We start from the raw sequence: 22,861 nt of genomic DNA, 5'->3' as shown, positions 1-22,861 counted from the left end.
CACACCTGCTTATAATTTCACCATGATGTCACCAATGAAAAAATAAAAAAACACGCATGACTTAAAAAAAAGTCAGTGACTGATTTATATTGATGACTTTTAAAAGTAACTTTTTGACTGCTTTTTATTTATGACTCTTATAATTAAAAGTTTTCAATAACTGTTATCAAAGACATTTAGTTTAAAAAGCAAAAATAACTGTTATTTGCAGACTATTTATATAGATAAAAATGAAAAAGAATTAATATTTTGAATTTATAAAATAAAAATCAGAAATGACTGTTATTTAAGGAGTAATTAAATAAAAGAAAAAAAAATAACTGTTAAAGAGCGAATTTTTTTAAATAAAAGTTGTAACTGTTACAGTCTCTGGTTTCAATTTAACATACCTAGATATTAAAAAAAATAACATTGTTATTGGAGGATGGAAGGCCTGTGTAATGTACCGTTGACTTTAATAACACGCGATTCCTTGGCATTGAAGGTCCAATTAAGATTTTCTTAAAAAAAGTTAAGTTGGTCCTAATTGAATAAATGTACAACAGCATGCCTTTTAGATAAGGTTTCAAAGCCAAAATTCATTCAATTGCATTCTCGTTACAGATTTAATAAACCAGCTTCCGTATTACTTCTTTGTTTTCATGGCTGCCCAATATGTTTCCAATTCGTTGCCTTCCCAGTTGAGTGACTTAGTGAAAATGCTGTGAATTAAAAATTAAAAAGATTTTGTAATTTTTAAACATTTCGTACGAGTATTTATGTACATATGCACCCACATACATACATACAAGTATATACATATGTACTAGGGATGTTAATTTTTTTCGCTTTTTACGATCCCGGGATTTTCGAGCTGTGGTTATCACAATCCCGGGATTAGTCACGGGATTTAGATATTCATTACTAGGGCTCGGAATCTCATGCACTAAAAAAAAAGAAAATATGCGCTTTAAACAAGTAAAATATGCAATTAAAAATATTTTCCTAATAATTTATTGCCGGTACAAAACTAAGTAATAACATGCATTCTAACAGAAAATAACTAAACACAATTTACTTCAAAATACAATACGTATTTACATATAAAAATAGTTTACAATCAAACAGTCAGTTACAATCTTGTGTAAATAGAAACATTGACAGTTTCATAGTTTGAGAAAGTTTGCCATTTTGGTTCCACAACTCGTGCAACCTACAGCCATTTGGCGGCTTTAATGAATTTCAGTACGTCATAAGGAGAGAGACATCTGCACTCTAAAGCATTCTGCAGAAATGCAGAGGCTCTTTAGCCTCATCCTTGCGAGGGCTGGACACTCGCAAAGGAAGTGTTCGGCTGTCTCTTTTGAGCTAGGGTCATCGCAACCACGACAGAGCCTTTGTAAGGGCAATCCATTCCTTCCGGCATGTACCCCAACGGCCAGTGTCCAGTGCATACTGCAGTAAGTTTTTAGGTATCTTCATTGTTCATTCCCAAGAGAGCTTTGGTTTTAAGTGGGTCGTGGGACACCCAGAACTATCGGGTAATCCGGTACGATCCTGTAAGATTCCACCTCTGCTTGGCCTTCGAGTGACACACGTGGGACACATTCAGTGTGGAGCCGCACCTTTGCTAGTTCAATAAATGACCCTATGTCCCAGGACTCATATTAGTATTGATCAGTTGAGATCTATCAGAGGTAGAAGAGAGTGCGTCAACGGCAATTTTTTTGTCAAGAGATTTCGCACTAAATTTAAGTGGTTGTAAATAAAAAAAAACCAAAACTATGCAAAAACCACATGCATTTATTTTAAAATATACTAAAATATGCGCAAGGAATATACAAAATAAAGTATTTTTTGCAAAATATGCAAAATCATGCAATTGCATTGAATGTAATTTGAAAGGAAATTTCATGACTCGTAAAGATAACTTAACCATTTCCATTTAAAGATGTCCAATAAAAACATGCATTTGCATGAGATTCCGAGCCCTATTCATTAGTTTTCAACAACTTAAATCGAAAAAAGTTGCTTCTATCTCTCCTACCATAAAATAATAAATAAATAAATAGGTTTGAAACCTACTTTTTTATTTAAAGTGGCGTTTTTATTTTTTCTCTCCGACGTCAGGATTTATTTTAAAGGAATTTGAAATTTCAAACATGTGATTAATTCCAAAAAATGTTTCAAAAATTCCATGCAATGTAGAATAAATATATGGGTACCAAATGAAAGAGGAAATTTCATTAGAATTTAGAAAATTAAAAATTTTTTGGATTCATAAGGACGAAAAGGTAGTTCTTTAAACTGATAAAGTTCGAAGGTCAAAATTCGAAATTCGAAGATGTTATCGAGTTTATATAAGTCCTTAACATATATATTTTCTTCAAACGCAAATATTGCGAAATTTTCGGGATACAATTTTAAAAGGAAATTTTCAATATTTACTAGTCCTTATGTACCAAAAATTTGAATCTGATTCAATTCTACCGAATTTTCTCTTTAGTTTGATACCCATACTTCTTCTCTAAGCACATTTCACTGAATTTTTAAAATAATTTTTGGGTTACTGACGTCAGAGTAAAAAACTAAAAAAAAAACGATTTTACTTTATTTGGCCTGTGGTTTCGCGAATATATTGATTTGTGCGTGTAAAATTTACTATCGCACAGTGACATTTATAACAAACATTTATAACAAATATGAATTAAATACAAAAAATAAATATAGTCAATACCGGTTAAGAAAATGAAGCTTCTATTATTGCCATCAGTGCAAATTACAAATCCCGAAAATCCGGGGATTATTTTCCAAGAACTCCGAGATTTTTGAGATTTAAAATGGGCCGGGATCCCGGGATTAACTATCCTATATGTATGAATATAGGAATATAGCTAAATGGTTTCAAGCATGCAGGCTCAATAAGAGTCATTTATATAGGAACTCATTTTTGACTAAATATATTGTGGTTAAATTTTTTTAGTATAATCTACTAGCTTTTGCCCGCAGCTTTGCCCTCGTGATGTTTGTTTTATCGCAATTATTTTAAATTTAACAGAGAAGGAAACAAATAATTTCACCAAATACATATTAAATTGGTAAAAGTTTGTTTGCAGCGCAGGGTTGCACGAAAAAAAAAAAAGTTGAATGGCTAAATGTTGGCTGGCGACCAACTTTGTTGAAAGCGATTAGTTGAAAGGCCGTTCTACCTAAAGTTTTTATGGCGAACATTTTGAAATTTTCCTATATTTTGATATTTTTAGCCATTCAACTTTTTTCCGTGCAACCCTGCGTTGAGTTGAACGCAAAGTTGAACAATGCAAACACTGCTTAAGCAATTCAAATTAATGAAATCAACTGCAATACATTTCTGTAAACAACAACTTTTTGTCTTGGGCGTGTATATATATAGATTTCTGGGTCTCGATACACGCGAGAATCCAGCGTAGATTTGTCCGTACGACAAACATGGATTGCCCAGGTGTATTCCTGTTTGTCCTTGGCCTTTATTAATCGTTATCCCGAAAGCTTCTTTTAACGGACACTTCAAACGTTTAAAATGAATTGACATGCTTGTTTGAATCATGGGAACACGTGGTCTCAATACTGATTGTCCTTTGCACAGTCGAGATGCATCCAGGTTACACATCAATATGACTGGCACACCAAACTTTAATTCCAGTTAGTGGGACGGCACCCCTGACCATTCTAAAGAGTTAAGAAACTCTATAAGATATTTTGTTGCATCATCATTTGCCATCACTGTAGTCGCTTTACCAGGATCTTTATCAATAATTCTCTTATTTTTATTTTCCACTGATTCATGTTTAGGTGCCAAGATTGCTCGTTCGCATAACGATCCGTCGTAGCTCAAATTTTGTTTTAAATTAGGAAAAACTTTACTTATCTATTAGATAATATTCCAAGCTCATAGCATTGCAAAAGCGACTTTCGAATATAATAAGGCCTTCCGCACTCATTGCCCTGCGTCCCTCACTGTTCTCAATGAGGTCTTGAGCAAAGAGTCCGGACTTTCAATCATTGTACAACTGTATTCTTATGTTACTTGTGAGCTTCAATATTTACGCCTTTGCCCACAATGGCGAAGCCTTGATACACGCACTTATCTCGTCTGCCGCAGTGCCTCGCTCGATTACAGGTAGCGTCTGCCGAAAATCTCCTGCTAGCAATACGGCTACTCCTCCCTTCAGCAAACAGCTGCCGCGGATATCTTGCAGGCTTCCATCGAGTGCCTCGACTGCATGCTTGTGTGATATCTTACGTTCATTGCAATGATGTATGACGCAAGGTTCATAGGGAGTTTAAATGCCGAATGTGCAGTTCTTCCTCCATTAAGCAAGGTAGCTCCTATCCCTAAGAAGGTAACCGCTAGTGCAACGTTTTTTATCCCTGCGCAACTGTGCCAGTAGGAAATTCAGCAGAAAAATGTTGCCATTTTCCCCGGTGCGTCAAAGAAATAAAAGCACCTTCTCTGCCCTGAACGTGGCTCACAATTTTAGAGAAAATTTGCCTCTGCTCGGGTAATATTTAGTTTAGGTTCTGTTTCGATGACTTGAGCCGTCAAGTTCGTGGTGCTATAATTCATCTCTCTGAATAACTCATTGGTCAGTTCTCCCGTTGATTGCGGAGTGGGCATGCCGAAACCGCACATCCGTTTTGCCACCATTGAGAAATTTGTATCCTCAATTAGTCTCAGAGCTTCGTTGGAATATAATACGTCGTAATGTGCTTTTTCTTGAAACCTGTGAGCAATGTCTTAAAAAAAAGTGGTTTTATACTATTCCCATATTTGCATGGGGTTTAAAAGTCCGAAAAGCTTACTAAAACCTCTCCCGATTGAAACCTATATTTTAATATTTAATTTAACTTGTTCATTAAAATGATTTTGTTCCTAAAAGGGTGGCAACTCTCTTCAAAAATATTTTCGAGAGAAAGCTTTCTTGAGCCTTTCTCGTTTGGTACTCATATTAAAACAATTCGTTTAACCTGGTAACAGTGGCGGATCCACAGGGGTGTTAAATGTAAAGTGAAATAAAGCCATATGGCGTTATTTCCTATGGCTTTATTGCACGGCATCGTTAAAACCCATGAGTGGGCCTGGTACTGACTCTAATCGAAAAACATAGTTCAGTAATATGGGTTTAGAAAAAGGGTTCTTTAGAAAAAAGTATGCGCAATAAAGTTTATAACATGAAATTTTTAAATACATTTAATTTTTCGCTTTCTTTATTAAACATGCTAATAATTTTAAACACATTCAATTTTTCCTTTTACTTGTAAATCAATGAAACTAAGATTTTTCACATTTTCCTTGGTTTTTTTTTAATTCTTTTAGAACTTCGTCAATTGAAAAATTAATATCTTTGTGAATATTCATCGCTTCTAGCCCGTTGACCCTTTCTTGAGTTGTTGTATTTCTGAAGTAGGTTTAGTCCTTTTCAGGCATGAAAAACTTCATAAAGGTGTAGTTATTGAAACGGGCAAAAGTGCTAATATATAAACGTAAGGTCTGAAAACATTCCCAAAATTTGTTAAGTAATTTGTATTTACTACTTTTAATGCTTCGAGAGCATTTCGAAAATGTTTGTCCGAAATTCATTGTTTCCATATCTTTACCACCACAAAAACGTTTTGTTTCGAACAGTCGATTACTTTTTCATAGAACGCAAACAATTCTACAGTTTTTTTTCGTTAAAATCGTACTTTGGAAAAAAACACAAAAATTATCTAAAACTGATTTATAGTTTATATATGTACTAGAGTGCCAGTTACTGTCGAAATTCGACAGTTTTTCTACTTTTAGAAGCCTTGGAGAGGTTTTCTAACTTAACACGTAGCAAAACGTATACGGTACAAATTAACTAACCGGAAAATCTTCTGCTAAAACGTAACTAAATTTTTTTATCTGAGAAGGTCTTTGAAGGACTTCGGCAGGACTTGGAATTGACCCGATACATTCAAGTTTATCGATAATCGATGAATTTCAAGAACACTAAAATTCGATAACTCAACAAAATTCGTTAACTCGACCAATTTCGATAATTGTGAAATTCGAGGGCTCGATAAATTTCGATAACTCAAAAATGTAAAAACTTTGGATACCTTTATAAATTTTTACTTTTGACATCTCCACGTTTTTCGAAAACTATCTAAACATTTTGAAAACTCGTTACACTCTGTTAGGACGATCAAATTCGATAAGCATTGATAAATCGATAAGCTTATATAGCCTTGAAATTTTGATAAACCGATATATTTGGAAAATTCCATAAACTTGGCTACGTTGAAACAACCAATTTCAGTAGATCAATAATTATCGATAACTCTGTAAGTTGAAAGAACTCCATGCATTACGACACCTCGATAAATTTCGTTAAGTCTATAAATAATGATAATTCAATAAATATCGATAACTTGATACATTTCTTTAACTTGACAAATTTCATACGTTGCGATAACTTAATAAGCATGGATAAATTTCGATAATTATAAACTTCGATGATCCGATAAATTTCAGTAACCTTTATGGCTGATTTTATTTCGATCCCTATCGCAAAATTTCAACTCTGTTAACCTAATTCTTATGTATTTCTCATTGTCTCCATTTTCGCCTTTATCTCAATTTTCGTCTTTATCTTCACTTTTGCCTTTTTTTGTCTTCATCGTTATCACTTGTTTCTTCATCTTCATATTTATCTTTATTTCAAAGTTTAATTTCAAATACGAAGTAAAACAAAATGCGAAACAGCTTAAATTGTACAGGTTGCAAAAACAACCATACACAAATATGGAAATTTTTAAACGACGATTTTCAACCAATTTCGAAACTATAAAAACTCTCCTCATCTACAGAAAATTACCTTTCCAACGGTGTTTTTGGTTTTGAAATCGGTAACTTTACTTTTATCTTCATCTTTGTTTTTATCTTTCACATATTTGCTTATTTATATCCTTTTCTTTTTCTATTCACGTAGATGAGATGAGGTGCGATGACGTGATAAGATGTGACGTGATTTTATGTGATGTGATAGGATGTCATGTCATGTGTTGTCATATCCTCTGATGTCATGTCATATGATGCCATTCCATATGATGTCATATCATGTGATGCCACGTCATGAAATGCCATGTCATGTCATACGATGTCATGTCATGCCATATAATGTGATGTCATATCATATAATGTCATGTCACGTGATATCGTGTGATGTGATATCATATTATGTGATGTAATATCATGTGATGTCTCTTCATATCATGTGATATAATGTGATGTGATGTCATTTAATGTGATCACATTCCATGTTCCGATTATTATATGGATAACCCTGTTGATAACTGTGCCGATAAAAATACCGATAACGATATCCATAAACATATAGAAAAATACAACGATTGCAAAATCGATTAATTCATCGATAAATATAACAATCATCAGTATCGATTATTGTACATATCGTTAACAATATAAATGACTAAATCGATAACAAAATCAATTATTTAATCGATTATTATACCCATAACAATATCCATCGATAACAATATCGATTATTATATTGATTATTATATCGATTACAGTTATTTAATCAATAACAGTATCGATAACAATATCGATTTTTTTTATCGATAGCAATATCGATTATTATATCGATAAAAATATGGAGTTTTATATCGATAACAATATCGATCTTCATCCTCATCCTTTTCTTCATATTTATCTATATTTTTGCATATTCCTCTTCACCTTTACTCAAAGTGTTTAAATTTACTTTGATCTTCATTTTTGCCTGTACCTCTAGGCATCTTTGTTTTTGTTTTTATTCTCAAACCACTAAACTGCTGAGAACCATTTCCATGTGCTTTATTCCCCTTGAATTTGACAATTTACTCCCAACCAACCAACTGCCGCTAAAGAAGTTTCACTTCATAAATTCAAGAAATGTTCTTACCCTTTCAGTTACCCTAATTCTTATGTGTCTGTCATTGTCTCCATTTTCGTCTTTATCTTCACTTTTGCCTTCTTTTTTTTTGACTTCATCGTCCATCGTCATTATTTTTACATCTTCATATTTATCTTTATTTCAAAGCTTAATCTCAAATGTGAAGTGAAACAACATGCGAAACATGTCAAATTGAACTTGTTGCAGCAACATCTATACACAAATACGAAAATGTTTAAACGACGGTTTTGGCCGTAATTTTCAACCAATTTTTTGAAATCGGTTCGATAGAATCGCCAAACGAACGGAGACAAAATTTATGTTAGCGTATTAATATATAGATGTACCAAGGAAGGCAATGTAAAAAGCAATGCCATAGTATGCCTCGGCGTCTCCCGTTTTCACATTAAAACGAATAATTTTGCGACTGCTGTATCGCGATACTTTGATTTCTGTACCTTCTTTCTTCTTCTACGTGTTCGAAAAGCAAATGAAAGTTTTTTTCTGTTGCATTTCTTAAATTTTCTATATATATTAGCATGATTGTATTTCGCTAGTGAGTGAGTGAAAAAGGAGAGTGTTTGTATTTTTTGTCACCCTTTTCCATTCTGTGAAGAATGGCTGAAATTTGACAATGGCCCGCTAAAAGCAAAAACAAAAAACCAGTAATTGTTGTATTTGTTGAATCGATACCACCTTATATGAATTCGCCTTGTTCGAAACTCTTTTTAATACAATTTTTCATTTTACCAACTCTACAATACCTGGCGCTGCTCTTGATGCCTTGTTTCGCTTACCATCACTTTGCCACTTCATACATTGGTAAGCCTCAAAGGCCACCTACAGGCTTAAAAGAAATCGATGTTGGTATGATACTGAGTGAGACGAGGCGGAGATTGCTGGGCGCGGATCAAGCCACAAACGTCTTTTCAAGCCCCATGATGGAAGGCAATTTACCTTTGCTGAGGAGATTCTACAGGTGGAGTTCCCAGCGGCTGAATTCTGGAGTAATTCCAACACTGATCATAAGCTTCATTTGCCTCGTTATTCGAAGTCGAGGTATTTCCAATCCTCAAGGCCATGGACTAATTGGTGGAAAATAGGTGAGGGATGTATGAGTTTACGTGTCTGTAGTGACAGGCAAGCTGCACTCAAGGAATTGGCCAGCCCTCAAACTACTTCCAGACTGGTTCGGCAATGCAAGTCTCGACTAAATTATGTTGGCTACCTTAACGAATTTGTCTTCCTCTGGCTGTCAGATCATACGGGTGTACTGGTAATGGGGCAACTGACCTTTCGACCCAGTCTAGGTAACCCTCGGTCTGCGATCAGTTTTAGCACTCCCATTTTCCGAAACTGGGTGAATATTTCGCTCAGTAATGACTGGGAGGCTTCGAGAGGATGTGGCTGGCCGAAAGTCATGTCGCCCTTAATCTCTGAGGGTCGTATAAGGCATTTGCTTTCATATAACAGGTTGGACTGCAGACAACTTGTGGCACTGTTGACTAGACACTTTAGGTTAGGTTAGTTTGTTGTGGCAGTCGGTGCAAGTAACAAACTCACTTAGACCTTGAAGATCCGTTGTACCTCAGCGACTATTTTCATAGAACCATTTTGAAGCTCTTATAAAGCGTAGAATTGGCTTTATTCCTACAGGATACTCGTGAAGGATATGTTCCGCTGCTTCTTCTTTCGTTCCGCATTCTAACTAATTATTGGCTAGAGACAGTTTACGGACGTGCGATGCCAACAGTCCTCGCTCTTGAGGGATAGGAGAAACCTCGTTAGCTTGTTATCATACGTTCTATGCTCGAGATTTTAGACACTTTGTGACTTTATGTTTTGGTCCACTCCTTCTGCACCTTCCGTATCATGTACAGGTTGAGCCTCCGTTTAATAGCTTGCAGGGAAATCGGTACTTACTCCATCAGCGTAGTTTCCAACTAGGCGCATTCTTTGGCAAACCTTTCATCCTCCTTATTGCTCGTGATACCAGTACGCCTGTGCTAATGTGTACTAAAGCTAAGTGATTTACACTCTGTCACACTTCTTGATAAAGTGCTGTGCACTATTAGCGCCTTTATCGCAGCCCAACTACCGAAATATACATGCATAAATTCGGATGAATTTCTTAATTTTTTTTATGTATTTGTTCGGTTGCTTTTCAGTAGCTCCGCTGTCCTTTTTGTGTGAAAAATTACACCGAAGATGGCACAACGCCGAAACCGGTTTGTCTCCAAACCAAATTTGACAAGGGATGACGGAAAATCGTTCCACGTTACATCACACTCCTACCCTATCGGAAACACCAACAACGAAAATGGGAATTGTAAGAACACCCCTAAGGACCGAACTCTAGATCTATCGAGTCCACGACGGACGTACATAGTTGCATTGATCTTCCTTGATATGGATCGTGTATGCAAATACTGTTCTGCATAATCAAAATTATAATGTAGGCACGTAGGCATGTCGGAGCTTCGACACTATATCCAAGCCACCACATAATTGCTTTACGGCCATGAACATGAAAGTTATTCAAGCGAAAAATTTCGATAACAACTCAGTTGCAACAAGTAGACGAGCAGACCAAAGATACCAATGTACATATTTCATAAATGAAATGCTATATATTTATGTTGCACATATATAGTTTCTTTTACTATCGTTCACAAGCGCTTACATAATATCCTACCTAAAACAAAAAGTCGACAAAATCAACTTTCTGGCTACCACAATCACCTCGTGCCATTATTATCGGTATTTATTTCACATCCGACTGGCAAAATATTATATCCGACTATAAAGTTACAACAAACCACAACTTGACTGCTGAAAGCGTCACCTAACAACGGGCTACCAGATCAACCGGCCAGTTAGCCATTAGCAGCAAATAGTAACCAACAACCATCAGCAGCCACCAATTTTGGTCATACTAGTTACCTGATTCGGCGGCTAATACACACTGCACTCGAATCGATGCTTTGTACCACTTAATGTATGTATGTATGCATGCATGTACTTACGTGTCGCGTAATAGTTGTAACACTTCCTGCTCCTTCTTGTTAAGTCCATCGTAGTATGCGGCCAGATTGATATCCAATAGTTGGCGCGTTTGCATTCCGGTCAGGAAGGTGCTTACACCATCCAACTGCATAAAGTAGTGCATGGCCAACTTGCCGAGTTCGACGTTAGCCTCTTTGCAAATGTTTGCAGCCTTCCGGCATATCTCTTTTATTTCCTCGCCGGCTGGATGCCACGCCTGTGGACCGGCATTCGTCAGAAGGCCAAGTGCATGTCCGGAAGCGCACACAATGCCCAAATTCTGTTGCTGGAAGAAGTCCAAATACGATTTGAGCGAGTCGTCTAGTAGTGAGTAGCGCGTATAAGTCAACACCGACTGTGTGTGTGTGGGTAGTGGGTAACCAAAAAATTGAAACATAAATAATTGATTACATATATCAATAAATTATGCAAGTGGAAGTAATCAAATGTTGTGGGAACATGGTTGTAATTACATGAAAACGGTCTGGTGCACGTTCAATGCATTCCTTTAGGCGCGCCAATGGGTATCCGGTTACACCGATAAATTTCGCTTTTCCTTCTTTTACGATTTTCTCCAACTCGGGCAGACATTCGTTGATGACAATGTCAAGATCTTTCGCGAATTCGATGTCATGAATCTGAAACAGGATATGTTATGAGTTTAGCTGAAGGTTGAGGAAGTGTGAAGCCATCGAAAATTGAGATGAAACCCAGACAATATATATACTACATACATATGTATGAGAGTGAATCTTTGGCGAAGACAGTTATGGTCTTAAACCAATTAATGTCCAACAACGTTGGTCGTTTTAGGGGCATACATTCATATGTATGTGGTTTGTAGTGGATACTAAACATTATTTTAATATTCGTAAAGGCGCTCCTGGAGATTGTCCAGTTATAAGCTTGGTCCTAGTCTCAAATAGTGCTATTGCTGTCCCGCCCTTCAATTTCATCAGCGTTCGATTTCATACTAATCAATTTATTCAGGGCCCGAGCACAGTAGTCTGCAATACTGAACGCCAGGATAAAAGAATTCATCAGGCTACATGGAAAAGCAGAAGCCAAATTGATCGTATTGTGATAGACGATAGGCTCGCTTTCAGTCTTCTAGACGTACGTGCGGTTCAAGTAATAAACATTGACTCGGATCACTATCTTGTTGCAACCAAACTACGCATTGCCCTCTTTGTGCCTAACAATACAAGAAGGGTCGACACCTCATAAATACAAGAAATACATCTTCCGCACTCGAATCTCATGCCTTCTCTCTGAGAGCACGTTGCAATAAACCGATAATTGTATGCTTGTTGAGGGACCAAGTTTCCAGCACACTAAGTACCGCCTCCGAAACCACAACTGGTACGATGAGGAATGTGTCAAATTTAGTCAGAAAGAAGAAAGTTGCAGAGTTGATTTTTTGCAAATAAAGACGAAATTGGTTTTTTTCTACAAAATTTCGATTTTATCCGAATTTTAGCACAATAAAGTTCCATTTCAAAAATTGGAAATTTTAGAGCTAAAATTCCATTAAAATTCGAATTTCGAAGCTCCGAATATCGAATTTACCCATCCCTACCAGTTACACTTAAGCAGGATACAGCGAATACACAGAAGCGCGAATTCCACTATTATAATTTGAAATACATAGATACTAAATCAGCCCCTGAGCTAAATATAATACTTTTGTCCAAAGACAAACAAGTTCAGTATTCAAAGGGGGAATTAAAACTAGCTCGACGAATGTGACCCCTCTAATATTTTTCAAATCGTCTGAACTAATTAGTAATAGAAATTAAGTTCATACCCCGTTATAGGTACAAAGATGGCTATAATACTTTAACTCAAACTTTGTGTGCCACTTCCCAATGGATATAAGCTCTCTCCAATTTTTCACTATTTATTCAGCCGTTCGAAAGTACGGTAGTAAATATGACTAACTTGTATGGTAGCCGACGCTTTTTTAATATTAAGGATTTTTTAGGGGGCCCCTTGCATTTTTGGCGTTTTTTGCCGGACCTATAAGTTATAGTTACTATGAAAAATGATTTAATAAACAATTGCGTATTATTATAGGGAATTTCCTGCAGAGACAGCAGAGTTTTCTGATCGAAAAATATAAGGCCTTATGCATAAAAGTAAGCTTAATTAAGCTCACACTCAACTTTTGCACTGGCGGAGTGAGCTTAGGCTCAAAAGTTTGTGCTGAAAATCGAGCCGGAGCTTAAGCTCAGTTTTTTTGCATGAAGCCCACTGATTTTTAAGAATTTTACACCATTTCTACGAAAAGTTCGGTTTTTCCCATATAAAATACAAAGGAGCGTACTCTAAATATTTTTTGATTTAACTATCCTAGGGGGTGAGGGTATAAAAATTCCGACTTTACTTTTTCTCATACATTTTTGGACCACCACAATGCATAAGTTCTCGCGCATAATATGGTCGGATGAACGCATGCCTGACTCCTACCTTAAAATCAGCCTTATCAGAAATATTAAATGAGAGGCAAAAGCCGAACAGATCAGGCATCCACCATTCGTATATTGGAAAACTCCCGCGAGAGGAGGAATTCGGCATCCCAGCGATAATAACGCGGCTGTGTTAAATAATATCAGGCAGGGCGATGACCTATCGCATAATAACAACGGTCTGTCGATCGACAGTCTTTGCAATACATAAATTAGCAGACTGGACATAAAATCAAGGTCTGTAGTGACAGCCAATCTACTAAAGCTAAAACCATTGGAAACAGCATGCATCAAAAATAATCCAGTAGTATAGGTTAAGGCTGAACTCCGATCCAGGGTGGAATGGGCTTGAACAATTGTCTTTCCCTAAACTTTAAGTCCTCTCTCTAGATCTTAGGTACAATGAGCAATATTTTCTGAGTGTTTGGAAAAATAATTTTTGGTTTTTCCGGCCATCCACAATTTCAAAGTCCTCTTGCATCGTACAGAAACCCTACTCAATAAGTCACTCATTATTCCCGTGCTGGTATATGACGCAGAAGCATGGACAATGGAAACATCCAATCATGCTGTCAGTCATTTGATTATCAGAGAGTAAGATTTCGCAAAATTTGGAACGATAAGTTGTGTGAGCTTATCGACGTAGTGCAGCAAATTAAAACATATAACGCCTCCGCTTTTTCTGTTATCTTGTAGAAAAGGGCAAAGGCATTCCAGCCCTGAAAGTGGTAGCAGAGGGGGAGGAAGGTTTTCTCTGTGGGGGATAGATTAGGTGAGAAGGACGGGGCTTCACTTGGCACTCCGATTGGCGCCAGTTGCCGGATAAGAGAAATGACTGTCGTAATTTATTAAACTCGGCCAAAACCGTTTAGATGGTTACACCGTCAAACAAGGAGAACAAATATATGTAAGCATTTCAATGCTTACACTATCTTATGAATATAGGGGAAACGAAATTTTCAAAAGAATAATCACCTATTACATATTATAGAACAAATGTATGTAACACATAATTATATTGCGCATTTTTATAACCTGCTATTTAGTCAACATACCTGAATAATGTCTACATAGTCAATACCAAGTAATTTTAAACTCTTCTCCACACTTGCTCTGGTCTTTTTCGCTGAAAAATCAAACATTTTCCCAAAGTCTTTTTCATAACGTCCAACTTTTGTAGCTATATAGTATGCCTCTCTCGGCACGTCTTTTAAAGCCATGCCCAATACCTCCTCGGAACGTCCCTGCCCATAGTATGGTGCTGTATCAATGTAGTTAATACCTGACTTGAGTGCTTTGTGTATGGTTTTTATGGCCTCATCCACATCAAGTTCACTGCCGGTGAATGAGAGAAGCAATGCAAATAAATTAGATGGGTACATACATATGTAGGTACGTAAGTATAATAAACAAAATAAATTAAGAAATACAATTCAGGTGTACATACATATCGCCGTTTAAAGTACAAAACCGCGTATGCTAGGCTGCATACATTATTTTCTAGAGAGTAAAAACACTCATATTTCAAAATGGTTCTCTTTTTTTATAAAGTATTCGCATTTCTGGCTAGTATATTTCAGGACGAATGGATAAGGATTGAGCCAAGAGCTTGTGTGAGCAAATCCAATTTTTGGCAAAAAATGTCAGTTACGCGATTTTGCAGAACGATGATACGCGGTTTTGTAACGGCATACATATGTATGTATGTATGTACATACGGTATCGGTCATTTCAATAGCACCTCATTTGAAAGTGATATTGTTTGCCACTGATATTTATTAATTTATTTTTAAGAATTTTCAATTAAAATGCAGTTCATTCTATAAAGAGAACCCATATTAACCAAAGCTTAGAACTTTGTAGAAAACAAAAAAAAAAAAACAGTTCAACAAATTTTCATCCAAATTTCAAACTTTTTTCTTAGAAGTGTTAGAACTTGTTTGAGTATACCGTTTTACAGCCCATTAAATTTTGATGCAATAATGTGGAAGTTTTAAGTGGCTAATAGTTACCGTTTACTTTTCGCTAAAACAACCGCTTGACACACATGTTGGCTGATTTACAAAATTTTTTATTTCTTACAGTTATGTTCGCCTCAAACCATGTTGTAACACATGTTGTATCGTGTAAACCCCGCTGTTTGCTTCCATATAATGAATATGGAAGTAAACCGCACCACCTTCGGCAAAAAATTCTAAAAAATCAACGGTAATTATTAGCCACTTGAAACTTACACATTATTATACTAACCCTGGGATTCAGAAATTCAGTCTCATCTCAAGTCAATAAATTTGAGATTAGCAATTAGTGACTATTTTTGTGACTTGAGACGATTTGGGTATTCTGAAGGGGAGAGTCACAAAAAGTTCCCCAAAAATGTGTGGTGAAAGCAAACACAGACAGTCAACTGATAGTGTTTTGCCCGCGCTGCTCAGAGAGTCGCAATGGCCGAGTCGTCAAAGCACTAGGCTGGCAGCCGAGAGGGTCCGGGTTCAAGTCCTCCTCGGCCGCAGAGGATTTTTTTATTTTTATTTTTTTGTTAGTTTTATTTTTTTTCAATCTTTAGATTTTAATGTTTTAAAAACAAAAAAATTAAATTTTTTTTTTTTTGGTTTATTTCCTAATGAAATTCGCGTTTTTTTTTAATAAAATGGAAAGAAATAAGCTTTTCCTCCATACTTCTATTTTTGTGACCGGCTCTTAGCCAGCTGACAAATTAGTGACTTATTTTTGAGACTAGAGACGTGAGACAGCGTACTGAATACCAAATAGTCTCAAAATCCAAGTTCACCACCAAAAGTCACTATTAGTGACTAGAGACCGCTTACTGAATGCTAGGATTAGGCCCACTTGCAGGGCATCCAGAGTTAAATGTATAAATACAGAGTTTAGTAGCTCAGAGTTAAATTTTTATATTCCTAAACCCGACAATGTCATGCAGCATTGAAAACTGGCCCAGAGTTAAGTAACCCGAGGCATTTCCAAATTAAGTAGGCACCACTCTCTTTTTTTCACATTTGTTTTGGTTGTTTACATTTATTATTTGAAATTGAGTAGAATATTTCAAATACAAATAGAAAAACTAAATAAAATGCAATCTCGCTATGGTTAGATCAATACACATGCCCTTCCAAGCACATCAACTTTAAGAGGGATTTCTATTACTTGGCCGGAATGTACTCATTTATCAAATCCACGCAATGGTAGTAGAAAAGAACGTTGCTGTCATGAACATCGTCAGCTCATTACTCTGCAAATTGGCCAGCGCACGTTTTGGTGCATTTTAATCGCATATGCATATATTTCACGCGATAATGACCGAAACCTCAGATTTCAAGGCGGGAAAATTAATACGTGCATATGTACATATGTACATTGGGGTGGCCCAAAAATACAAAGGAAAATCAACTTTTTTAATTTTTCCTTCTGCCAACCCCCAGAACTGAAAACTTTCAAAAATAAGGAGATACATATTTTTTCATTTTGAAATCGGTTAATGTTTATTCTTGCTTTGAAGTTTCCCATGTACTAAGCAATCAAATCTTCCATTCACTGTTTAACCAGCTTCCCGATGAACTAGAGACTTGAAATTTCATACTTATCTCAGAATCCGATGACAATGCAATATCAAAAAGGAATCACTCCGCTAGGTGGCGCAGAAGTCGAGATATTTGGAAAATCCGTATTTATGGTCGGATTTGTTTCATATTTAGAACGTATATTACTTAAATGGAAAGAAATACGTGCACGAAAATTTTGCCGTTAGGTAGTGCGGGGTTCGATTTTTCAACTACTTTTTTTTAGTTTTCTACGAAGTTTTAAACGTGTGTTTATATAGGTTTTGTTAGAGAATGACTCGCATTTTAATTAAAAACTCTTAAGAGTAAATACTCCTCCTCCGATTTGTGGCGTGCGTCATGATGTTGTCACACAAAGGTGGCATACAATATCACTTTGAAATGGGGTACTATTGATATGACCGATACTGTATCTATTTACACACATACATATGTATTTACAGATCCGATCAACTAATTATGACCGAAATTCAAAATTATATTATTTGCATCTTATGGTTATTTATTTATTTTAAATAATTTTCATTTAAAATATAGATAATTCAATCTATAACAGAAACCATATTAAAGGTTTCAAAGCTTGCCCAAATTTCAAAAAATAAAAATAAAACTTAAAAAATTTCAAAATTGTTAATTGGAATACTTAGAAAATGTTCAGGTATGCAGTTTTGTAGCCCATTCAAGTTTTGTCTAATAAAGTGCAAGATTTTTTTCATATAAAAATAGATATTCTTCTAAATTTCTAAAAAACCAGCGTTAATTTTTAACGACTTGAAACTTGCACTTAAATTGAATGGGCTACAAAACTGCATACCCGAAAATCTTCTAAATATTCAAATTAAAAACTTTGAAATTTTGATGACAATTTTTTGAAGTTTGATTATATTTTTTGAAAATTGTGCAAGCTTTGAACTTTTATTAATGTGGTTTCTGCTACACTGTGGGACAGTAAATTTTACCCACAAAAAAATATATATATATGGGTAAATTATAGTAAATCTGCGTACTTAGCTTTACTCTCCTACGTCAGGATTTGTTTTCAAAAGGACTTTGAAATTTAAAAGGTATGATTATTTCAAAAATTATTTTAAAAATTCAGTGCAATGTAGGATAACAATAAGAATATCATATGAAAGAAAAAAATCTATAGAATTAGAATACATTTTTTGGTGCATAAGGACGAATGGGTATGGAAAACGTCCTTTATAAATTTTGTACTAAAATAACCTGGAAAGTTTGCAATATTTATTTCTGAAAAAATTATTGTTAGAGGACTAATATACACATGACCTCATCATAGAAAATCGTCCTGCAAACTTCATTAACTTAACGAGATAAAATTTATTAAAAGAGCATTTGCTATACCTATCCGTCCTTATAAACTAAAAAACTTTATTGTTTTTAAATTCTACAGAATTTTTGAAAATGATTAAAAATAAATCAATAAACATAAGTTGCAAACAATATCATTTTGAATTTCGGTACTAATTAGTTGATCGCAGCTGTATGTATGTACATACGTTTGCACGAATGCATAAGACCACCAAGTAAGCAACGAGGAGCGCAGATCTCATCATATATGCTTATCAGTACTCAATTGGAGCAAAGTGGAGGAAAAATACTTAAAGTAGAATGTACTTAATTAAAAACTACTAACCCGTAAAAATCACTCAATGTGCCGGTACCCAAGGACACTTTTGACACCTCCAAACCGGTAAGACCGTGTGTACGATATTCCATGCGCTTGCAGAGCTTTTCATCGTGGAAGTCTTTCACAAAAGTTGCGGGGAGCGAGGACATTGTCTTATTAACCAAAAGAATGTAAAACCAAATTCCTTCTTTTATTTTTGTGTTGATTTTGCTTTTGTGCGAAAAATACCGAGTAAAATGTTTTCACTAAAAATGTGCAATCTACAATAACAAATGATATGTACGTCCCTTTGCCACTGAAAGCACCGATAGACTGAGAACATGTGTTTTATGCACACATAACATATTCTTATTTATATATAGACATACATATATGAATGAGTGCAAATAAGCTAAATTAAGTAAAGCTGATGCCAGATAAAACTTTGTAGCTTTGCGTGACATTTATAACTTTGCCAGCAAAGCGCCAAACGCAAAAGGTATGCCACAATGAACGCCAAGAAAACAATTTTGTACCGCTTTTTTACTAGTCAAAGTTGCTGTGGATTTCATATATTTTGCTTTAAAATTATCAGCAATGTAATTAAGTTTTATGTTTCTGCATGAAAACTCGAATTTGGACGAAACAAAATAAATATTAAACTGGCTGATTGTCAAAGCGCGCAAAAAGATGGGAGTTGGCCATCTTTTCGCTTCGCGCTGCAGCTTCGACGATTTATGTGGCATGCTTTGTGCATTTTCATACAATTCATCTTATCTGTCAAAGCGAATCTGTCACGTAAAGCGAAGCAAAAGTTTTATGTGGCATCAGCTTTAGAGTGCAGCCCGCAATCTTCTAACTTTGGCTGAGAAACGATGGGCCAGTATTCAACGGAGTGCTCAGAATCAGTGTTGCCGCGAAACATTTTTAGTGGTAGCTAAATTCCAGCTAAAAAAGGGCTAAAAAAGAGCTAAAAATCGTCGTTGTGGCTAAAAATGGTAGCTAATTTTTTTTACCTACATCTTATATATAAAAATAAGTGCACGTTTTTGGTGTGACCTCATAACTTGAAAACAGCTTCACCGAATTCAACCAAATTTATGTGGCATATTCGATTTATCATGCAGATGGTTTATGTTAGAAAATGTTCAGGTATGCAGTTTTGTAGCCCATTCAAGTTTTGTCTAATAAAGTGCAAGATTTTTTTCATATAAAAATAGATATTCTTCTAAATTTCTAAAAAACCAGCGTTAATTTTTAACGACTTGAAACTTGCACTTAAATTGAATGGGCTACAAAACTGCATACCCGAAAATCTTCTAAATATTCAAATTAAAAACTTTGAAATTTTGATGACAATTTTTTGAAGTTTGATTATATTTTTTGAAAATTGTGCAAGCTTTGAACTTTTATTAATGTGGTTTCTGCTACACTGTGGGACAGTAAATTTTACCCACAAAAAAATATATATATATGGGTAAATTATAGTAAATCTGCGTACTTAGCTTTACTCTCCTACGTCAGGATTTGTTTTCAAAAGGACTTTGAAATTTAAAAGGTATGATTATTTCAAAAATTATTTTAAAAATTCAGTGCAATGTAGGATAACAATAAGAATATCATATGAAAGAAAAAAATCTATAGAATTAGAATACATTTTTTGGTGCATAAGGACGAATGGGTATGGAAAACGTCCTTTATAAATTTTGTACTAAAATAACCTGGAAAGTTTGCAATATTTATTTCTGAAAAAATTATTGTTAGAGGACTAATATACACATGACCTCATCATAGAAAATCGTCCTGCAAACTTCATTAACTTAACGAGATAAAATTTATTAAAAGAGCATTTGCTATACCTATCCGTCCTTATAAACTAAAAAACTTTATTGTTTTTAAATTCTACAGAATTTTTGAAAATGATTAAAAATAAATCAATAAACATAAGTTGCAAACAATATCATTTTGAATTTCGGTACTAATTAGTTGATCGCAGCTGTATGTATGTACATACGTTTGCACGAATGCATAAGACCACCAAGTAAGCAACGAGGAGCGCAGATCTCATCATATATGCTTATCAGTACTCAATTGGAGCAAAGTGGAGGAAAAATACTTAAAGTAGAATGTACTTAATTAAAAACTACTAACCCGTAAAAATCACTCAATGTGCCGGTACCCAAGGACACTTTTGACACCTCCAAACCGGTAAGACCGTGTGTACGATATTCCATGCGCTTGCAGAGCTTTTCATCGTGGAAGTCTTTCACAAAAGTTGCGGGGAGCGAGGACATTGTCTTATTAACCAAAAGAATGTAAAACCAAATTCCTTCTTTTATTTTTGTGTTGATTTTGCTTTTGTGCGAAAAATACCGAGTAAAATGTTTTCACTAAAAATGTGCAATCTACAATAACAAATGATATGTACGTCCCTTTGCCACTGAAAGCACCGATAGACTGAGAACATGTGTTTTATGCACACATAACATATTCTTATTTATATATAGACATACATATATGAATGAGTGCAAATAAGCTAAATTAAGTAAAGCTGATGCCAGATAAAACTTTGTAGCTTTGCGTGACATTTATAACTTTGCCAGCAAAGCGCCAAACGCAAAAGGTATGCCACAATGAACGCCAAGAAAACAATTTTGTACCGCTTTTTTACTAGTCAAAGTTGCTGTGGATTTCATATATTTTGCTTTAAAATTATCAGCAATGTAATTAAGTTTTATGTTTCTGCATGAAAACTCGAATTTGGACGAAACAAAATAAATATTAAACTGGCTGATTGTCAAAGCGCGCAAAAAGATGGGAGTTGGCCATCTTTTCGCTTCGCGCTGCAGCTTCGACGATTTATGTGGCATGCTTTGTGCATTTTCATACAATTCATCTTATCTGTCAAAGCGAATCTGTCACGTAAAGCGAAGCAAAAGTTTTATGTGGCATCAGCTTTAGAGTGCAGCCCGCAATCTTCTAACTTTGGCTGAGAAACGATGGGCCAGTATTCAACGGAGTGCTCAGAATCAGTGTTGCCGCGAAACATTTTTAGTGGTAGCTAAATTCCAGCTAAAAAAGGGCTAAAAAAGAGCTAAAAATCGTCGTTGTGGCTAAAAATGGTAGCTAATTTTTTTTACCTACATCTTATATATAAAAATAAGTGCACGTTTTTGGTGTGACCTCATAACTTGAAAACAGCTTCACCGAATTCAACCAAATTTATGTGGCATATTCGATTCATCATGCAGATGGTTTATGCGAAGTTTTCCCGAATTCGGAAGAGGGGACGTGGCACCACCCATACTAACTAAAATATAAAAATAAGTGAACGTTTTTGGTGTGACAATATAACTTAAGAACGGATTCACCGAATTCAACCAAATTTATGCGGCATATTCGGGCCATCATGCAGATATTTTATGTGGAGTTTTCCCAAATTTGGAAAAGGGGCGTGGCATATGTATGTATCTTATGTATACAAATAAGTACACGTTTTTGGTGTGAGCTTCACCGAATTCAACCAAATTTATACGGCATATTCAGGCTATCATGCAGATGGTTTATGTGAAGTTTGCCCGAATTCGTAAAAGGGGGTGTGGCACCTTCCATACTAACTAAAATTTTTTTGTTGTATATCTCTTGAAATATTTGTGGTAGAGTACTGGAAGTTGGTATAGAGGTATAACAAATAATTCCATACTCATGGATAAAAATGGGCAGTATTGGAAAAGAGGGCGTGGCACCTTACATCTTATATATAAAGAATAAGTGCAAGATTTCAACCAAATTTATACGGCATAGTCGGGCTATTATGCAGATGGTTTGTGTTAAGTTTCCCCGAATTCGGAAAAGGGGGCGTGGCACCACCCATACTAACAAAAATTTTCATCTGGTATATCTCTTGAAATATTTGTGGTAGATTACTGGAATTGGTAGCTATACGTGGCCTGTTCAAGAGTTGGCATTCCAAATTGTTTATTTATTCATTCCCAAGATGGAAAAACAAAAAATGTTGTATATCCAAATCTGTTGGATTAAGATTTAAAATAAAGAATCAAAAATTTTGAAATAAAACAAATGATAAATTTTCATATAGAAAAATTCCAGGACTTTTCATTCGTTTTTCAATATTTGGTGTAGAGAAGCACACCGGGGTACTGCTAGTATAAATATGTAAGTATACACGCAAACATTTTC

At 35.3% G+C, this 22,861-nt stretch overlaps 2 protein-coding genes across 4 annotated transcripts in view; both read right to left on the bottom strand.

The window, feature by feature from the left end:
• Positions 1-572: 572 nt before the first annotated feature.
• On the bottom strand, positions 573-21,143 carry LOC108363532 (L-galactose dehydrogenase). Of its 2 annotated transcripts, none has more exons than XM_017616917.1 (5): positions 20,813-21,143; positions 14,509-14,788; positions 11,459-11,623; positions 10,967-11,340; positions 573-701 (listed from the first exon to the last, which is right to left on the bottom strand). In XM_017616917.1, exons 1-5 carry the CDS (start codon positions 20,953-20,955, stop codon positions 626-628), a joined length of 1,038 nt encoding a protein of 345 aa, XP_017472406.1. In that variant the 5' UTR covers positions 20,956-21,143; the 3' UTR covers positions 573-625. The 2 variants fall into 2 exon arrangements, with proteins under 2 accessions (XP_017472406.1, XP_017472404.1); XM_017616915.1 differs by lacking the exon at positions 20,813-21,143 and adding an exon at positions 18,689-19,018.
• A 477-nt stretch (positions 21,144-21,620) lies between these two features.
• Positions 21,621-22,861, bottom strand: part of LOC108363533 (uncharacterized) — a 2,540-nt gene continuing 1,299 nt past the window's right edge. The window contains exon 2 of one of the 2 annotated variants that reach the window (XM_017616918.1): positions 21,621-21,681. In XM_017616918.1, coding sequence (XP_017472407.1) covers positions 21,641-21,681 — 41 coding nt within the window. In that variant the 3' untranslated portion in view covers positions 21,621-21,640. Of the gene's footprint in view, positions 21,692-22,861 lie in introns of both variants that reach the window. The other variant, XM_017616919.1, reaches the window with a different exon arrangement.

The sequence above is a fragment of the Rhagoletis zephyria genome, unplaced genomic scaffold (assembly GCF_001687245.7).
Source record: "Rhagoletis zephyria isolate East Lansing unplaced genomic scaffold, Rhagoletis_zephyria_1.1 Rzeph_scaffold_01297, whole genome shotgun sequence".
Taxonomy (NCBI): domain Eukaryota; kingdom Metazoa; phylum Arthropoda; class Insecta; order Diptera; family Tephritidae; genus Rhagoletis; species Rhagoletis zephyria.
The sequence above is the reverse complement of the archived record's forward strand: the minus strand, read 5'-3'. Positions and strand labels throughout refer to the sequence as shown.